Below are 15851 nucleotides of genomic sequence, written 5' to 3'. Positions count from 1 at the left end.
ATAGATATGAAAATTGTCTAGCTATCAAGTTAATTAAGGTGTCAACGTTTTGACACATGAAAAGGTGCCATATGTAAATGGAAAACATATGAGCATTGTATTTGGAATTTCTTCTTTTGGAGTAAATATTTGAGAAAGTTTGCAGTTACTGAAGGCATGGTATTGCCCTGTGGAGTAGTAAACACCTTACAATCACTTGCACAGAACACTTAACCCATAGTCCAATGGAATATAAACAGCTTACAGTCACTTTCAAGGGCACTTAAGTCATAGTTTGTCCAATGGAATATGAACAACTTGCAATCACTTTCAAGGACACTTAAGCCATAGTTTGTCCAATGGAATATAAACAGCTTACAATCACTTGCACAGAACACTTATGCCACAGTATGTCCTGTGGAATATTAACAGCTTACGATCACTTGCATGGAGCACTTAAGCCAAGGTGTGTCCTATGCGCTATAAACAGCTTACAACACTTGCATGAAACACTTAAGTCATAGTATGTCCTATGCAATATAAACCGCTTACAACACTTGCATGGAACACTTAAGTCATAGTATGTCCTATGCAATATAAACCGCTTACAACACTTGCATGGAACACTTAAGTCATAGTATGTCCTATGCAATATAAACCGCTTACAACACTTGCATGAAACACTTAAGTCATAGTATGCCCTATGCAATATAAACCGCTTACAACACTTGCATGAAAAACTTAAGTCATAGTATGTCCTATGCAATATAAACCACTTACAACACTTGCATGGAACACTTAAGTCATAGTATGTCCTATGCAATATAAACTGCTTACAACACTTGCATGGAACACTTAAGTCATAGTATGTCCTGTGGAATATTAACAGCTTACGATCACTTGCATGGAACACTTAAGCCAAGGTGTGTCCTATGGGCTATAAACAGCTTACAACACTTGCATGGAACACTTAAGTCATAGTATTTTCTTTGGAATAGAAACAGCTTACAAACACTTGAATAGAACACTTAAAGCATGTTATATCCTATGAAATATAAACAGCTTACAATCACCTGCAGACAACAATAGAGCCATAGTATATCCTGTGGACTATAAACAGCTTACAATCACTTGCATGGAACACTTAAACCATGGTCCTACGGAATATAAGCAGTGTACAGTCTCATGCATGGAGCACTTAAGCCACAGTATGTCCTGTGGAACATAAACAGCTTACAATAACTTTCACGGATCACTTAAGTTAAACAGCTTATAATCACTTTCACGGATCACTTAAGTCATAGTATATCCTATGGACTATAAACAGCTTATAATCACTGCTCAGAACATTTAAGCCATGGCCTATGTAATATAAACAGCTTATAATCATTTGCAAGGAACATTTAAGCCATGGTCGTGCAGAATATAAACAGTGTACAGTCGCATGCATGGAGCAATTAAGCCATGGTATGTCCTGTGGAACATAAACAGTTTACAATCACCTTCACGGATCACTTAAGTCAGCTTACAATCACTTTCATGGATCACTTAAGTCATAGTATATCCAATGGACTATAAACAGCTTACAATCACTGCGCAGAACATTTAAGCCATGGCCTATGGAATATAAACAGCTTATAATCATTTGCAAGGAACACTTAAGCCATGGTTGTGCAGAATATAAACAGTGTACAGTCTCATGCATGGAGCAATTAAGCCATAGTATGTCCTGTGGAACATAAACAGTTTACAATCACCTTCACGGATCACTTAAGTCAAACAGCTTACAATCACTTTCATGGATCACTTAAGTCATAGTATATCCAATGGACTATAAACAGCTTACAATCACTGCACAGAACATTTAAGCCATGGCCCTATGGAATATAAACAGCTTACAATCACTTGGATGGAACGCTTAAGTCATAGTTTGTCATATTTCATATAAACAGCTTACATTCCTTTCCATGAAACACTTAACCCATATTATTTTCTTTGGAGTAGAAACAGCATACAATCACTTGACCAGAACCCTTAAGGCATGTTATATCCTATGGAATAGTAATAGTTTACATTCACTTGCATGGAGCACTAGAGCCATAGTATATCCTGTGGACTATAAACAGTTTACAATCATTTGCACGGAACACTTAAACCAGAGTATGTCCTATGGATCATTAATAGCTTACTATCACTTGCAGGGAAGACTTAATCCATAGTATGCCCTACGGAACATAAACAGCTTACAGTCAATTGCATGGAATACTTAACCTATAGTATGTCCTAGGAAATATAAACAGCTAACAATCACTTGCACGGAGCATTTAAGCCATGGTATGTCATATGGAATGTAAACAGCTTTCTATCACTTGCACAGAACACTTAAGCCTCGGTATGTCTTGTAGAATATAATTTTCTTACAATCACTTAGTATGTCCTATGGACTACAAACAGCTTACCATCACTTGCAGAGCTAAGTTCTAATGGCTTACAAGCAAATGCATGGAATAATTAACCTATAGTATGTCCTATGAAATATAAACAACTTACAATCACTTGCATGGAACACTTAAGACATAGTATGTCCTAAGGAATATAAACAGCTTACAATCAGTTTCAAAGATCACTTAAGCCATAGTTTGTCTTCTGGAATGTAAATGTTTTCTAATCACTTAGTATGTCCTATAGAATACAAACAGCTTGCCATCACTTGCCGAGCTAAGTTCTAGTGGCTTACAAGCAATTGCATGGATCACTTAAACCACAGTATGTCTTCTGCACTATAAACAGCTTACAGTCACTTGCAGAGAACACTTAAATCATGGTATGTCTTATTGAATATAAACAGCTTGCAATCACTTGCATGGAGCACTTAAGCCATGGTGTATCCTATTGAATATAAACAGCTTACAATAATTTGCACTGAATGCTTAAGCCATAGTATGTCCTATGGAGCTTAAGCAGCTTACAATCACTTACGTGTTTGGGGGAAGGGGGGCTTTCAATCCTGGAAAAAATGTATGCATCATATGTTCATTATATAATGAGCTTAAATGCATATGTATCGTGTGTGTGTGTGTGTATATATATCTACTCCAGTTGCCATTTCCAAACTATTGCTGTTGAGGTACTCTGATAAGACCTTAGATACTTCAAGAAGGTTTAGTGTATCCAGGGTCAATATCTACATACTCTCTATACTGAACCAGCATGGTTTGCACTGCATAATTCAATGGTACTATGTTAACTCTATAACAGTAAATCCACTGAGAAAAGTAAATATATAACCCAGTGCCTGTTTACTTCACTATGGCATGAGAGATTTCTTGTACTAATCCAGCTACTCAGTGGCTTCACTTCCTTGACTCTGGTTGGCCCATTCACTCCCCGGCAACATCTAGACCCATTTGTTCACCAGCCAGTGACAGCCCTCTGCTCTGTACTCACTAAAAGTAGAAACCCAGTTGACAGCATGCTATTCAAATCCACTCCACTTAAAATGCTAGAAAAGTACCAAAAATCCATTTTATATATATATATATATATATATATATATATATATATATATATATGGCTAAATGATGTAAAACCATATCCATTAAGAGGAGCACACATACTCATTAAACATTATGGATACAAACATTTAGATATTTGTAGGCACAGCTTTGGTTAAAAAAAACAATAAGAATTGTAAAAAAAGTATATATACATATCTATATATATATATATATATATATATATATATATATATATATATATATATATATATATAAAACGCAAAGTTAATTAATAGCAACAGATATTTTACCTAGTAAAGTATATGTCCATATCATTAAAATAATGTATGCTGTAGCAACTTTGTAATAAAAGGACAAAGTCAACTTCATTTGCGTAAAACATTCCTAAAACTAAAAATATTTTAACATTATTTACAAGAAATGCACATAGCTTAACTAAAATGTAACATTTTGAGATCAGAATTTCCATATGCCATTTAAGGATCAAAACAACCTGAAGTACAGTAGTGAATTTCTACATCTTAGATGCGAAAGGTTATTAATAATAAAAACAATTGCAAAATGAAATTTACAAATGGAATTGTGTAACAGCACACAGCAGTTTGTCAGAAAGGTCCATAAAATGTCTACCCTGAGAATTTTATACCAAGTTCCAAACAGTTAATGTTATAATTCTGCACAACAAACGGTTAATTAAAATGGGAGGAAGAAGTATTTTATATTAAAGTGCACTGCGATACCAGAATTATTATAAATAAATTACTGAATGTAAAATTCACAATGCACAAGGTGGTATAATACTTGGGTGAAATACTGCCACGGGCTATAAGGCACTCAGTCTTCAGACTTGTGCCTCACAGCACCTTTAAGTGTGGGATAATGTCTGTACCATGCACAATTCTGCCTTACTGCACCAGATAGATAGATAGATAGATAGATAGATAGATAGATAGATAGATAGATAGACAGATAGAAAGAATAGCCTGCTCACCTGTGGACCCAAAACTTGATTTGATTAGCAGTAGTAGCAGACACATATCTAAAAAAGGTCTTCATTTTCTGAATAAATGCATCTTAGGATAGTATTCATAGTCATTGTGCGAATGCAATAGGTATATCCAAGAAGTTCACAAGTGAATGTACCTAGGCAGTGATTCACAGAAGCCATTTACATTGATGTGTGCTGCCTGCAATTTAATGTATGTAAATTAAGCATAATGAGATGTAAATGAGAAATTGTGCAAAGTGGGGCATGCTAATAAAGTGTTTTTATGATTTATTATCAAAAACAGCCCTGTACATGTAGCTGTTGTAAAAGGTGTTGCTGTGTGTCTTATATCTACTTTGCGGGTCTAAATTATGTTGCCGAAAAACCTTTATAGCAAACACCACGTCATCGACACATATTCAGTGTAATTCACTTCCACGATTCACTGAACACTTACAAGGCAAAGACATAGTTGGCCAACTACATAATTTTGCCTTTTTCTCCACTACACTGCAATCTCAGAGTTGGTATATTCAGTTGGGGGGTGTGCGCGACGCAGCCCCACACGAGTGTGTTTGGTTTAGCTTGATTTTGTTCCGTTCGGTTGCGGGGCAAGTTAATGTTTGCCCTTTAAGTATTCGGCGAATCATGGAAGTGAGTTTCTCTGGATATGTGTCGACATAGTGGTGTTCGCTGCAAAGGTTTCTCGGCATCGTAATATAGATCCCTACTTTACAATCCATGAACCATGTATGCATTTCCACTTAAATGACATCAGTACAAGTTATTTCCCCCAGCAATTCCTTCAGCAGTTTGTCTATATATCACAAGCACTAAAATGACATCAATGCAAGTTATTTCCCCTAGTGATCTCTTCAGCAGTTTGTCTATGTATGCACAAGCACTAAAATGAGATCAATGCAAGTTATTTCCCCTAGTGATCTCTTCAGCAGTTTGTCTGTGTATCCACAAGCACTAAAATGACATCAATGCAAGTTATTTCCCCTAGTGATCTCTTCAGCAGTTTGTCTATGTATGCACAAGCACTAAAATGACATCAATGCAAGTTATTTCCCCTAGTGATCTCTTCAGCAGTTTGTCTATGTATGCACAAGCACTAAAATGACATCAATGCAAGTTATTTCCCCTAGTGATCTCTTCAGCAGTTTGTCTATGTATGCACAAGCACTAAAATGACATCAATGCAAGTTATTTCCCCTAGTGATCTCTTCAGCAGTTTGTCTATGTATCACAAGCACTAAAATGACATCAATGCAAGTTATTTCCCCTAGTGATCTCTTCAGCAGTTTGTCTATGTATCCACAAGCACTAAAATGACATCAATGCAAGTTATTTCCCCTAGTGATCTCTTCAGCAGTTTGTCTATGTATCCACAAGCACTAAAATGACAGTAATAGAAACTAGTTTACTTTATTTTGAGCTGTTTCAAGTTACTTTCCAATATTTCAAAGTCTGCAGTTTCTGTACTAAATTACCACATATCTCCTCTTATCCATGGTGCTGTTCAATAATATTTGCGTAACTTCAGGGTCCTTTACATGTTTTCTATGAAAATGAGGCCCTTTTATGTTTATCTCTATGAACTGGAGTAGTACCCTAATGTCTAAGGCGCCCTAGCTTTGTAGTAACTCTTCACCTAATGCATATGTCTTAAGTACGGTATGCTTTTGCCATGAGGAGGCAAGTTTATGTAAATGCCTCCATGTTTCCATAGTCAGCATGGATCACATACACTGACTACATTTGCATATCCACATAATGCCACTATTTGTGGAATACCGCTATGTACAAACGAAAGACAGGACTATGAATACCACCCTTATTCTAGCTATACACTCTCATATGGGAACTCACTCCAGTAAAATGCATAGGGTCCCTATAGAGCCTTAACAGATTTTAACATATTAATTCAACCTGAGTGGAATGTAATCAAAAAAGCATGCATGTTTACCATGTTGTTTAAACAAAAATTACTTTTTTCCACACTCTGTGTATGACTGTTTTCTTTGCAGAGTATTTCTGTCAGAATGGTGTGTTTAACTGTATTTGAAATGGCCAGCACCATTTTAGTTGCAATTTGCTTTTGTAGCTGTTATAAGTCACCTTGGATGGTATGTTCTCGTTATATATTATTTCAAAAATTTTTCAGGTGATTAATGCAACAAAACTTGACAAAGTGTATGATGCATGACTGCTATTGTGAGCTGTTCCGCTCTAGAATTAGACCCCATGTTTAATGCATGCATGTTTATGCAATCACTGGCTAGTGTTTAGAACCACTAAGACAAGATAGCACATTCATTTGTTACTTTATCCATTTTTCCTGTCAGGTCTAACAGCAGCTGCTATGGCCGAGGCAATGAAGTTACAGAAGATGAAACTGATGGCAATGAACAGTTTCCACGGAAATGGCAGCCAGAATGGAACAGAATCCGAGAATGAAGAGCTTAATTCTAATGCAGGTAAAGCCCCCCAATCACATGAGTGCCAAGGATTCCACTTGTGTTTGATAAATAATAAGCTAACACAGTATTGCAGCAGATCCATTTGAAAGCTAGTAGTCACAGTCGCAAAGACAGACATCTATCTTGTTTCAATAAACAGTTTCAGATAAACCTTAGACATCAGCTCAAACTGAGTTAGTGTCAGAAGCTTTACCATCACTTAATCAGTAAGTGCAGAAAAGCAGATATTATACATAATATTAACTGAGAATAAACTCTATATTGTTTTATTAACATTTAAACAGTTTCTTAGTTAATTGTAAACATTTGCTGATCTGTGTTTTACTGGTAGTGCTAAAAGGATGATTTGATTTGTCTTAATACGCTAATGCATTCCATGATACAAAAACATACATGTTAGGTGTAGCATATTGAATAGTATGCCATATAACTCTTTCCTTTTGACTGTGTGGTGATTTCCCTCAAATTTTGCTTGTGCCTTTTCAGAAACCTATACATAAATGAAACCACCATTACACTTCAGAAAATGTACTTAATGATGATAAAGAGAAGACCATTGTGATTTGAGTTCATGTGGGTCCATTTTGTGACTGAAAAACACAGCAGTTCATGGCGAGAGTTCACAGCCATTATTGTTATGCACACGAAAATTCACAGCCATTATTGTTATGCACACGAGAGTTCACAGCCATTATTGTTATGGCCACGAGAGTTCACAGCCATTAATTATTGTTATGCACACTACCTCCAGGGAATATTGCCAAAATACTACATAAACAGAAAAGTGTCAAGAATGGAAGTCAAGTTTCACTTTTAGCCATACAAACAAATGAGATGAAGGCATTTTTTTTATGAAAACAGTGAATTTTCACAAATTCGTTCACTCACTCACTTCTTTTCTCATTCTGCTTATCTTGTTAAATGGTAGCAACAGACCAAGCAGAGCAGACCAAACTTCACTTTCACCAGCCTCAGGTTTCAGCTGCTCCCCTGAGCTTCCTAAGCATTCCTCCATCAGCTGAGGGATATAGTCCCTCCGTTGTCAGCTTTATTTCTTGCATCAACAGCAATGGGAGCTATGCACTGGACTTTTTTATATGATGCTTGAACCAGCACATTTGACTGCTTTCAATATGAAGGAGCAAGCACTGTGCTCTGAATATTTTTCAATGTCACCAAGCTCCTTACCATGCCAGGGAAAATAAGCCCACTGACCCTGTGTGGATATAGAAATATCAGTAATCCAGCAACTTTATTGGAATCTGTTTCTGCTTTACTATCACTGCCTAAATTCAATACTTATGAGTCAGCCACTGCCCGCTTTCATCTCTGTGGTCATGCTTAACTTCTCCATTTTCATAAATAAATCAAAGTACTATCTGTTGTAGTCTCTCCCCCTCCACACACATTTAAAGAATACTGTGCTGATATTTAGGAGAGATTCATGGTTCAGATTTGGGAATTAAGAACAAGCAAACAAAAAAACAACAGTAACAACAAAACAAAAAAAAAGATATTTTTTCTTCAAGGAACAGAATGTTGTTCTTTTATAATGTAACAGATGATGAATTCCTGAATGACTCTTTATTTTCCAATCCAAAAGCACATGTTTTAAAAAATTCCCTCTTCCTAGAACTTCTGATTTTTTTTTTTGACATAACACTAGAAATTAGATCAGGACAGTTAATTAAAAGTGTTTTGTTTACTGATGTGTTTTCCACTGTTGTCTCTGTGACACATACACAATGTCTGTTTGACCAGTTCAGGTTTAAGCTTTTCCCTGACCCAGGAAGTAGAGAGGACAGAGGTCAGAGCTGGAGGGATGCAGAAAATACCATGATTCTAGATAATCTAGAATACAGTGACAGTAGTGAAAATATATAGTGCTGCATATACCGATTTTAAGGACTTGTGTACAGGAGCGGCCTTCAGTCAACTGGTGCCCTAGGCAAAAGGGCTACATGGCGCCCCCCCCAACACCACATGGTGTCCCCATCCTGGTCTACCTACACCAAATAAATACTGGAAAAGTGCCCCTGCAACAGCGGCACCCTAGGCGACTACCTAGTTGGCCTATGCCTAAGGTCGGCTATGCTTGTGTGTCCCATTTCCTGTAGTGCTAATATATGACAGAAAATATGGAGCTAAAGCTATGCTTTCTCATAAGGTTGCCACCCATCCCATTGCCCGCTGTGCAAAGTAGTGGGACTTGAAAAGTCCCGCTTTTCAATCACACTGAATTGCCATGGAAAAGCCTCAATTACTTTCTGCTTTTCCACAGCTATTCAGTTACGTCACCAATCCGGACCTGCAGGCAAAGCTGCTGCCTGTTAGGTCTGGGTGCTTTAATTTGTGCAGCAATTGGCTGCAATTCATGAAAGGGGTGGGGATTGGGGCAGAAAGAGCCCTGCAAAGATCACGGCTGTAGGAGCGCTTTGTTTTAAGCGCTTCTACAGCCATTAACAAAACGACTGAGATTTTTTTTTTCTAACGAGCCATCCATCCAACCAGCCAGCCATCCATCTAATCAGCCAGCCAGCCAGCCAGCCAGCCATCCATCCAGCCAGCCATTCATCCAGCCAGCCAGCCATCCATTCATTCATGAAGCCAGCCATCCATTCATTCACGCAGCCAGCCATCCATTTATTCATGCAGCCAGCCGTCCATCCATTCATGCAGCCAGCCATCTATCCATTCATGCAGCCAGCCATCCATCCATTCATGCAGCCAGCCATCCATCCATCCATCCATCCATCCATCCATCCATCCATCCATCCAAGTCATTCATATATCCAGCTGCTACTCCCACCAACCAGCTAGCCACTCCAGCAGTTGGCCAGCTAGCCACTCCAGCAAGCCAGCCAACCAACCACTCCAGCAGCCAGCTAGCCACTCCAGCAGCTATCCGTCATACCCACAACAGCATCTCCTTCACCGCTCCTGTGGTGACGTCATGGTACAGGGTGTGGCCAGTGTCATATTGGCCACACCCCCATGTCCCACTTTGGCCTGCTTAAAAGGTGGCAACTCTACTTTCTCAGGTAACACTGATATCTAACTTATGAATGGAAGATCCATCCATTCACTGTAACATATTACCAATATCTAATCTATTAGCTAAAGATCCAGATGTCCTGTCTGAGTATATTGCCTGAGTTAAGATTTCAAATAACAGTGAAACCTAGATAAGAAAACTCAACTGCCCTACCTCAGATACTTCTGTCTCACTAAAGTTCTAAAAATCCAACTCTACTGGTATCTGACCAAAATCCAAATGTTCAATATTTTTGAATGATTGTATTTCACGTAGCATCTGAGGATCTGGTTATATGTTCCAGATAGTACTGTCTGACTTAAGCTATGATAATTCATAATAATGACATGTCATTAAAAATGCAGCCGTGTAAACTCAGTTTGTACTATCATACTTTAGATAATAAAGATCATGTGACCCTTTACCAGCTCTACTGACATCTCTCTAAGGTGTGGTCAAATTTAGATTACAGATTAGATGTCTGACTGCTGAAACCAATAGTTACAATAATTAAATTCATCTGCATCAGTATTTTTTTCTTGGATTTCATGCCTAAATATATAAATGCAATTTGTGGAGTCAAAACATCTGAACTGGGTTCTTTTTATCACTGAACTGCAGAAAGTGATATTTCTGATAATTTCAGGGCACCTTTGTGAAATGTTAAACGGACTGATACATTTTCTTTAGTATTTGAATGAATGATTTGCATATCTGACATATGCAGATTATGATCATAGTGGTGTTCTCAGACTCTGGGATTTGGGTCTATTAACTTGGTGGCAGTTGGTGTACATACATAGTAAATAGGTAGAAAAGCTTTATTTTTACTTATAAAGAGGAGTTCATGCTTACAGTTTAATGACAGGAATGTTTTATTTTGATCCAAGAACTGGATATTTCTTGGCTGGATGCCCATCAGTGCTCGGAGACATGATTACCTTAATACAGTGGGGCTGAACACTATCAAAATGGTTTGATAAGAGATACATGAGGATGAAATGGGTGTTACTTAAGGATCTAAGTGCCTTATGGGTTTTGTTTTAGTGCTCTTGGCTGATATACCCATGTTTCATCTTTTCATGGAGAAGTTGTCACTAACCTGGAAGACACAACCCATTAAAACTTAAAAGTAGTTTCTGCAAGAGGACAACACCCCTCCCCCCAACAGCCTGTACTTCTTACTGAAGACTTCACACTTTTAAGCAAAAAGGGATTGCCTTGTCTGCATTGTTGTGTTATGCTGTCTTTCCATTTAGAGAAAGTGAGAAAAATGTTTTGTCTGGGTCTTGATCTTTGCTCTTTCATTTATTATGCACCTGGGTAGCCTGTGCTTCTCAGATAAAGTCAGCACCATTTAGGGCTGACCAAGCAGGTTTTGATTCACAGGCTGATGAAATATCAAATGCTGTTACTTAAGCCTGCCTGCAGTTAAATGAATAGAAAAGTTGCCTTATTTAGAGCTAAGAATGTGAACTGGTGGGATTGTGCCAGTGATGAAACATATGTTTGTGTTTATTTATATTTTGGTACCAGGTAAACTGAGCTTTACGTTCACTTTCAGCATCTGCAGAAGCCTGACAAAAAAAGCTCCACTGATACAATCAGCATGCATGAATTACAGTGTTATCTTTGTCTTGTACTACTCAAAATGTACAACAACCTGTTCAGGTAACACCATTAAAGGTGTTAACAACTCATAACAAATAGAATATTGTAAGCATCAACTAACTTACACAAAATGAAATACTTCATAGCAGACCGAGTAAAGCATAAGGAATATAAACAGCTGGATTATACAAATTATACACTTATAAAATATAATGCATTGAGTGATTCAGTTATACTCCTAATTCAGAAAAAAAACTTTATTAAGCACCTTATTGCTGCAAATTTTGCTATGCACTTTTATGTACTAGTCTCAGATTAGAGCATAAACAGCTGCTACCACAGAAGAGTGACAAGAAATTAAAAAAAAGCTTTAACAGCTCTAAAATACTTAGGATGGCCATACTTATTTGTGTGTGTGTGTGTGGGGGGGGGGGGGGCACAAACTGTTTTACATCTTTTAAAGCTGTTGCAGTATCAGATATATACTTTGCTTCTGGCCACTGTCTGACAGCTTTCAAAGTTGTGAAACACTCCTAGCAGTTAAGGCTCCATTTAAAAAAAGACGTATTTGGCAGCACTAGGTATGTTACAGCATTTAAAACTGTGAAATACATAGATCTCCTGCATACTCTGTATCTCTGTGCCTGGTTTTACATGTAGCAGATAAAGGCCATGCATTAAAAAAATATTATTGGCTCTATTAGGTTAAAACCAAATTGTTATATGTTCTTGATATCGATATATGAAACTCTCAAGATTAATTTCCTGATAGTCATTTCTGAAATGTATAACAGATTGTTTGGCATCTACTTCTCAGAAGTACAGGCCAACATGGGAGGACTTTGGCTGACAAAGTTTGCAGATGACTGCAAACTGGGCGCCATAGTGGAAAGTGCATCGGACACTGATATCCTTCAGAAGGGACTCACGGAAACAGATAGCTGGTGCCAGAGCCATGGCCTGAAGTTAAACGCCAAAAAATGTATAGTCATACCCTTCGGGAAAAACAAGGTAACCCCAAGCTACCATATAGGTGGCAATCCACTAAGCACAGAAGAGGTTATCAGGGACCTGGGGACCCAGGTTGACAGTGGCCTTTCTTTTGACACTCACATTGCTAAAGTGGTTAGAAAGACCTTCTACATTGCCCACCTGATCATGAAGGGATTCACATCCAGATCTAGTGAGGTCATTGTTCCCTGTACTCTTCACTTATCAGACCAATGATCGAGTACAATGCCCCATTCGGGATGTATCTCACCCGACATCTGCAGCAATTGGAGAGACCCCAAAAGTTCCTCACCAAAAGGATAAAGGGACTCCAAAATCTGTCATATGCTGCCAGATTGAAGAAACTCCAGCTCTATTCAGTCGCATACCGTCTGCTCAGAGGTGACATGTGCCTGACATACAAGGCCATGTCCAACCCGAATTAATGGACATGCTCCACCTCAAAAAATCCAAATCCACCAAAACCACTAGAGCAAGCGACTTAAACCTTAGCACGGATATAAATAGGACGTGCTGGAGGGATAGATTTATCACTCAGAGACTCCCTATGCTGTGGAATAAAATCCCGGTCCATGTGAGGCAGAGCACCTCGCTGACTCTGTTCAAGAGAAATCTAGACCTGTGGATGGGAGATCGTAGGTTTACCCCGGGAATCATCTCTGGGTCACTGCTGGACAGAGGCACAACAAACTAATGGGCACAGTATTTTTTCATATAAGGGGTGGCGTAAGCCACAATAATTTGGGCTAGGCTTATAAATGCCTTAGGGCAGATAGCCTAGTATAAACCTATGAACCTATGAACCTATCAGTTATAATCACAGGCCTGATCATAATCCAATGCAATTTAAAGTCATGTCACCTGCAGTACAGCTTTACTGTAAAATAGCTGATATATACTCAAGACAAATTGCTTTGTGAAATAGTTGAACAGTAGATTTAGTTTGTGTTGTGGAAAGGGCTAAGATGTTTGTCGGGCTGGCAACTCAGCACCATAAAAATCCACTGCCAATCATTATCGGACCGGAATTCCGCTGTGGCGACCCCTAACCGGGAAAAGTCGAAAGACATTATTGTGGAAAGCGCTAAAATAACTGATCAAAGGGAGGAAGACTAAAATAGTCTGCCAAAGTCAGAAATAAAATTAGTGTCACATTTGCTCAGCAACGAGGTGCAAAATGCAGATAAACAACCCATTTGCTATCTTCACTGTATTACAGGACAATGTCACTGTAAAATTAGAGAATATGGAAATATATATATTTGCATTTTTGTCCAGCATAACATTAACATAGGACACTTAACACTACCAAACCACAGAAAATAATTTGTGGAAATACACAATAAAATATACAATAGTCGTATACTGTAGACCACACATTAATTAGCACTACTTACTACATAAGTGCTTTATTTGACACGTTATTCACTCACTCTTGCTTGTGAAGCAGTTTGAAATGTGTTAAATTACTGTAAACAATTAACACCATTACCCTTACCTTTGAGCAGAGATTTTATGGCTACACTGACCTTACTAATAACCACGTCAAGAACAAAAACAAGTTTAATCTTATTATCTTATTATTGATTTTTTTTTTTTAGGTTCCTTCCATCCCATAAACTACACCCTGAACACTCCACAAATATAACAAGTCAGCATTTCAAAACATTGCAGTCACATATTTCAAGACTTAAAGATCTGAGCATGTAAAACAAGTTTTGAATAAGAAGACTTTGAAAGAGCAGTAGTTGTGGAAGAAGATGTTACAATGCCAAAGATGATGTGAAGATGTTAAAGCCAAAAACACAGCATCCATGGGACCGGACAACATCCCAGGCTGTGTTTTACATGAACTTCAGAACGAACTGGCTCCCCACTTAAGCACCATGTTCAATAATAGCCTCGCATCAGGCTTTGTCCCCACTGAATGGTGCACAGCAACAGTTATCCCACTCCACAAAAGGGGAGCCACCACTGATCCCGGGAACTATTGACCTATTAGCCTGATGAGCCTGGTCTGCAAAGCCATGGAACGTATCATCATGGAACTCATAAACAAAGACATTGGTAACCTCCAAACTCTGGATCCCACCCAGTTTGGGTTTGTGAAAGGCAGATCATGCCTCCTGAACCTGATCGACTTCTTTGAGGCAGTCACCAAAGCCGTGGATGAGGGTGAGGTGGTTCACACAGCCTATCTTGACCTCGCCAAGGCTTTCAACACCATCCCCCATTCTGGAATTATAGCTAAACTCACTAAACTAGGTATAAATCCCTACATCACAAGATGGGTTGCCAACTGGCTCACTAACAGAACCCACACTGTAAAAGTTGCAGACTCCAACTCTAACCTCAAGGCAGTGACAAGTGGCGTGCCACAGGGTTCCGTCCTGGGACCTCTCCTGTTTGGTATCTACTTCTCTGAAGTACAGGCTAAAACAGAAGGCCTCTGGCTGACGAAGTTCACAGATGACTGCAAACTAGGAGCTATAGTCAAGTCCCCAAATGATGTGGACATCCTACAGAAGGGCCTCACTGCGACAGATGCCTGGTGTCAGAGCCATGGCCTCAAGCTCAATGCCAAAAAGTGCAGTGTCATCCCCTTTGGTAAAAACTCTGTACCCATGAACTACCACATAGGTAGCAGTCTACTTAACACCGAATGCGTGATAAGAGACCTTGGGACCCAGGTGGACAGTAGTCTCTCCTTTGATAGTCACATTGCAACAGTAGTCAGGTAGTCCTTCTACGTGGCACACCTAATCATAAAAGGGTTCTCATCCAGGAAAAAAGAGGTCATTTTTCCCCTCTACTCGTCACTCATTAGACCCATTATAGAGTACAATGCCCCTTTTGGAATGCACCTCACAAGACATCTGCAGCAGCTAGAAAGGCCACAGAAGTACCTCACAAAGAAGATTACTGGCCACAAACAAATGCCCTACACTGACTGCCTCAAAAAACTCCAGCTTTACTCCGTAGTATATCGCCTACTCCGAGGTGATCTCTGCCTAACATATAAAGCTATGTCAAACCCAGAGCTGTTGGACATGCTACACCTAAAGAAATCCCAATCCCTCCAAGCTACATGCTCTAGGGACCTAAACCATGTCACCACAATAAACAGGACATGCTGGAGGGATAGATTCCTGTCCCAGAGACTTCCTATACTCTGGAACAAGCTACCCATCTATGTCAAGCAAAGTTCTTCATTAGCACTCTTC

At 38.8% G+C, this 15851-nt stretch overlaps 1 protein-coding gene across 3 annotated transcripts in view; it reads left to right on the top strand.

The window, feature by feature from the left end:
• Positions 1 to 15851, top strand: part of DACH2 (dachshund family transcription factor 2) — a 1303080-nt gene that overhangs the window by 903810 nt on the left and 383419 nt on the right. For all 3 annotated transcript variants that reach the window (XM_044057751.1, XM_044057750.1, XM_044057749.1), the window contains exon 3: positions 6837 to 6968. In XM_044057751.1, the coding sequence (XP_043913686.1) occupies positions 6837 to 6968 (132 nt within the window). The remainder of the gene's footprint in view (positions 1 to 6836; positions 6969 to 15851) is intronic.

The sequence above is a fragment of the Protopterus annectens genome, chromosome 15.part0 (genome assembly GCF_019279795.1).
Source record: "Protopterus annectens isolate FY-2018-M chromosome 15.part0, PAN1.0, whole genome shotgun sequence".
Classification (NCBI taxonomy): Eukaryota; Metazoa; Chordata; order Ceratodontiformes; family Protopteridae; genus Protopterus; species Protopterus annectens.
The sequence above is the reverse complement of the archived record's forward strand: the minus strand, read 5'-3'. Positions and strand labels throughout refer to the sequence as shown.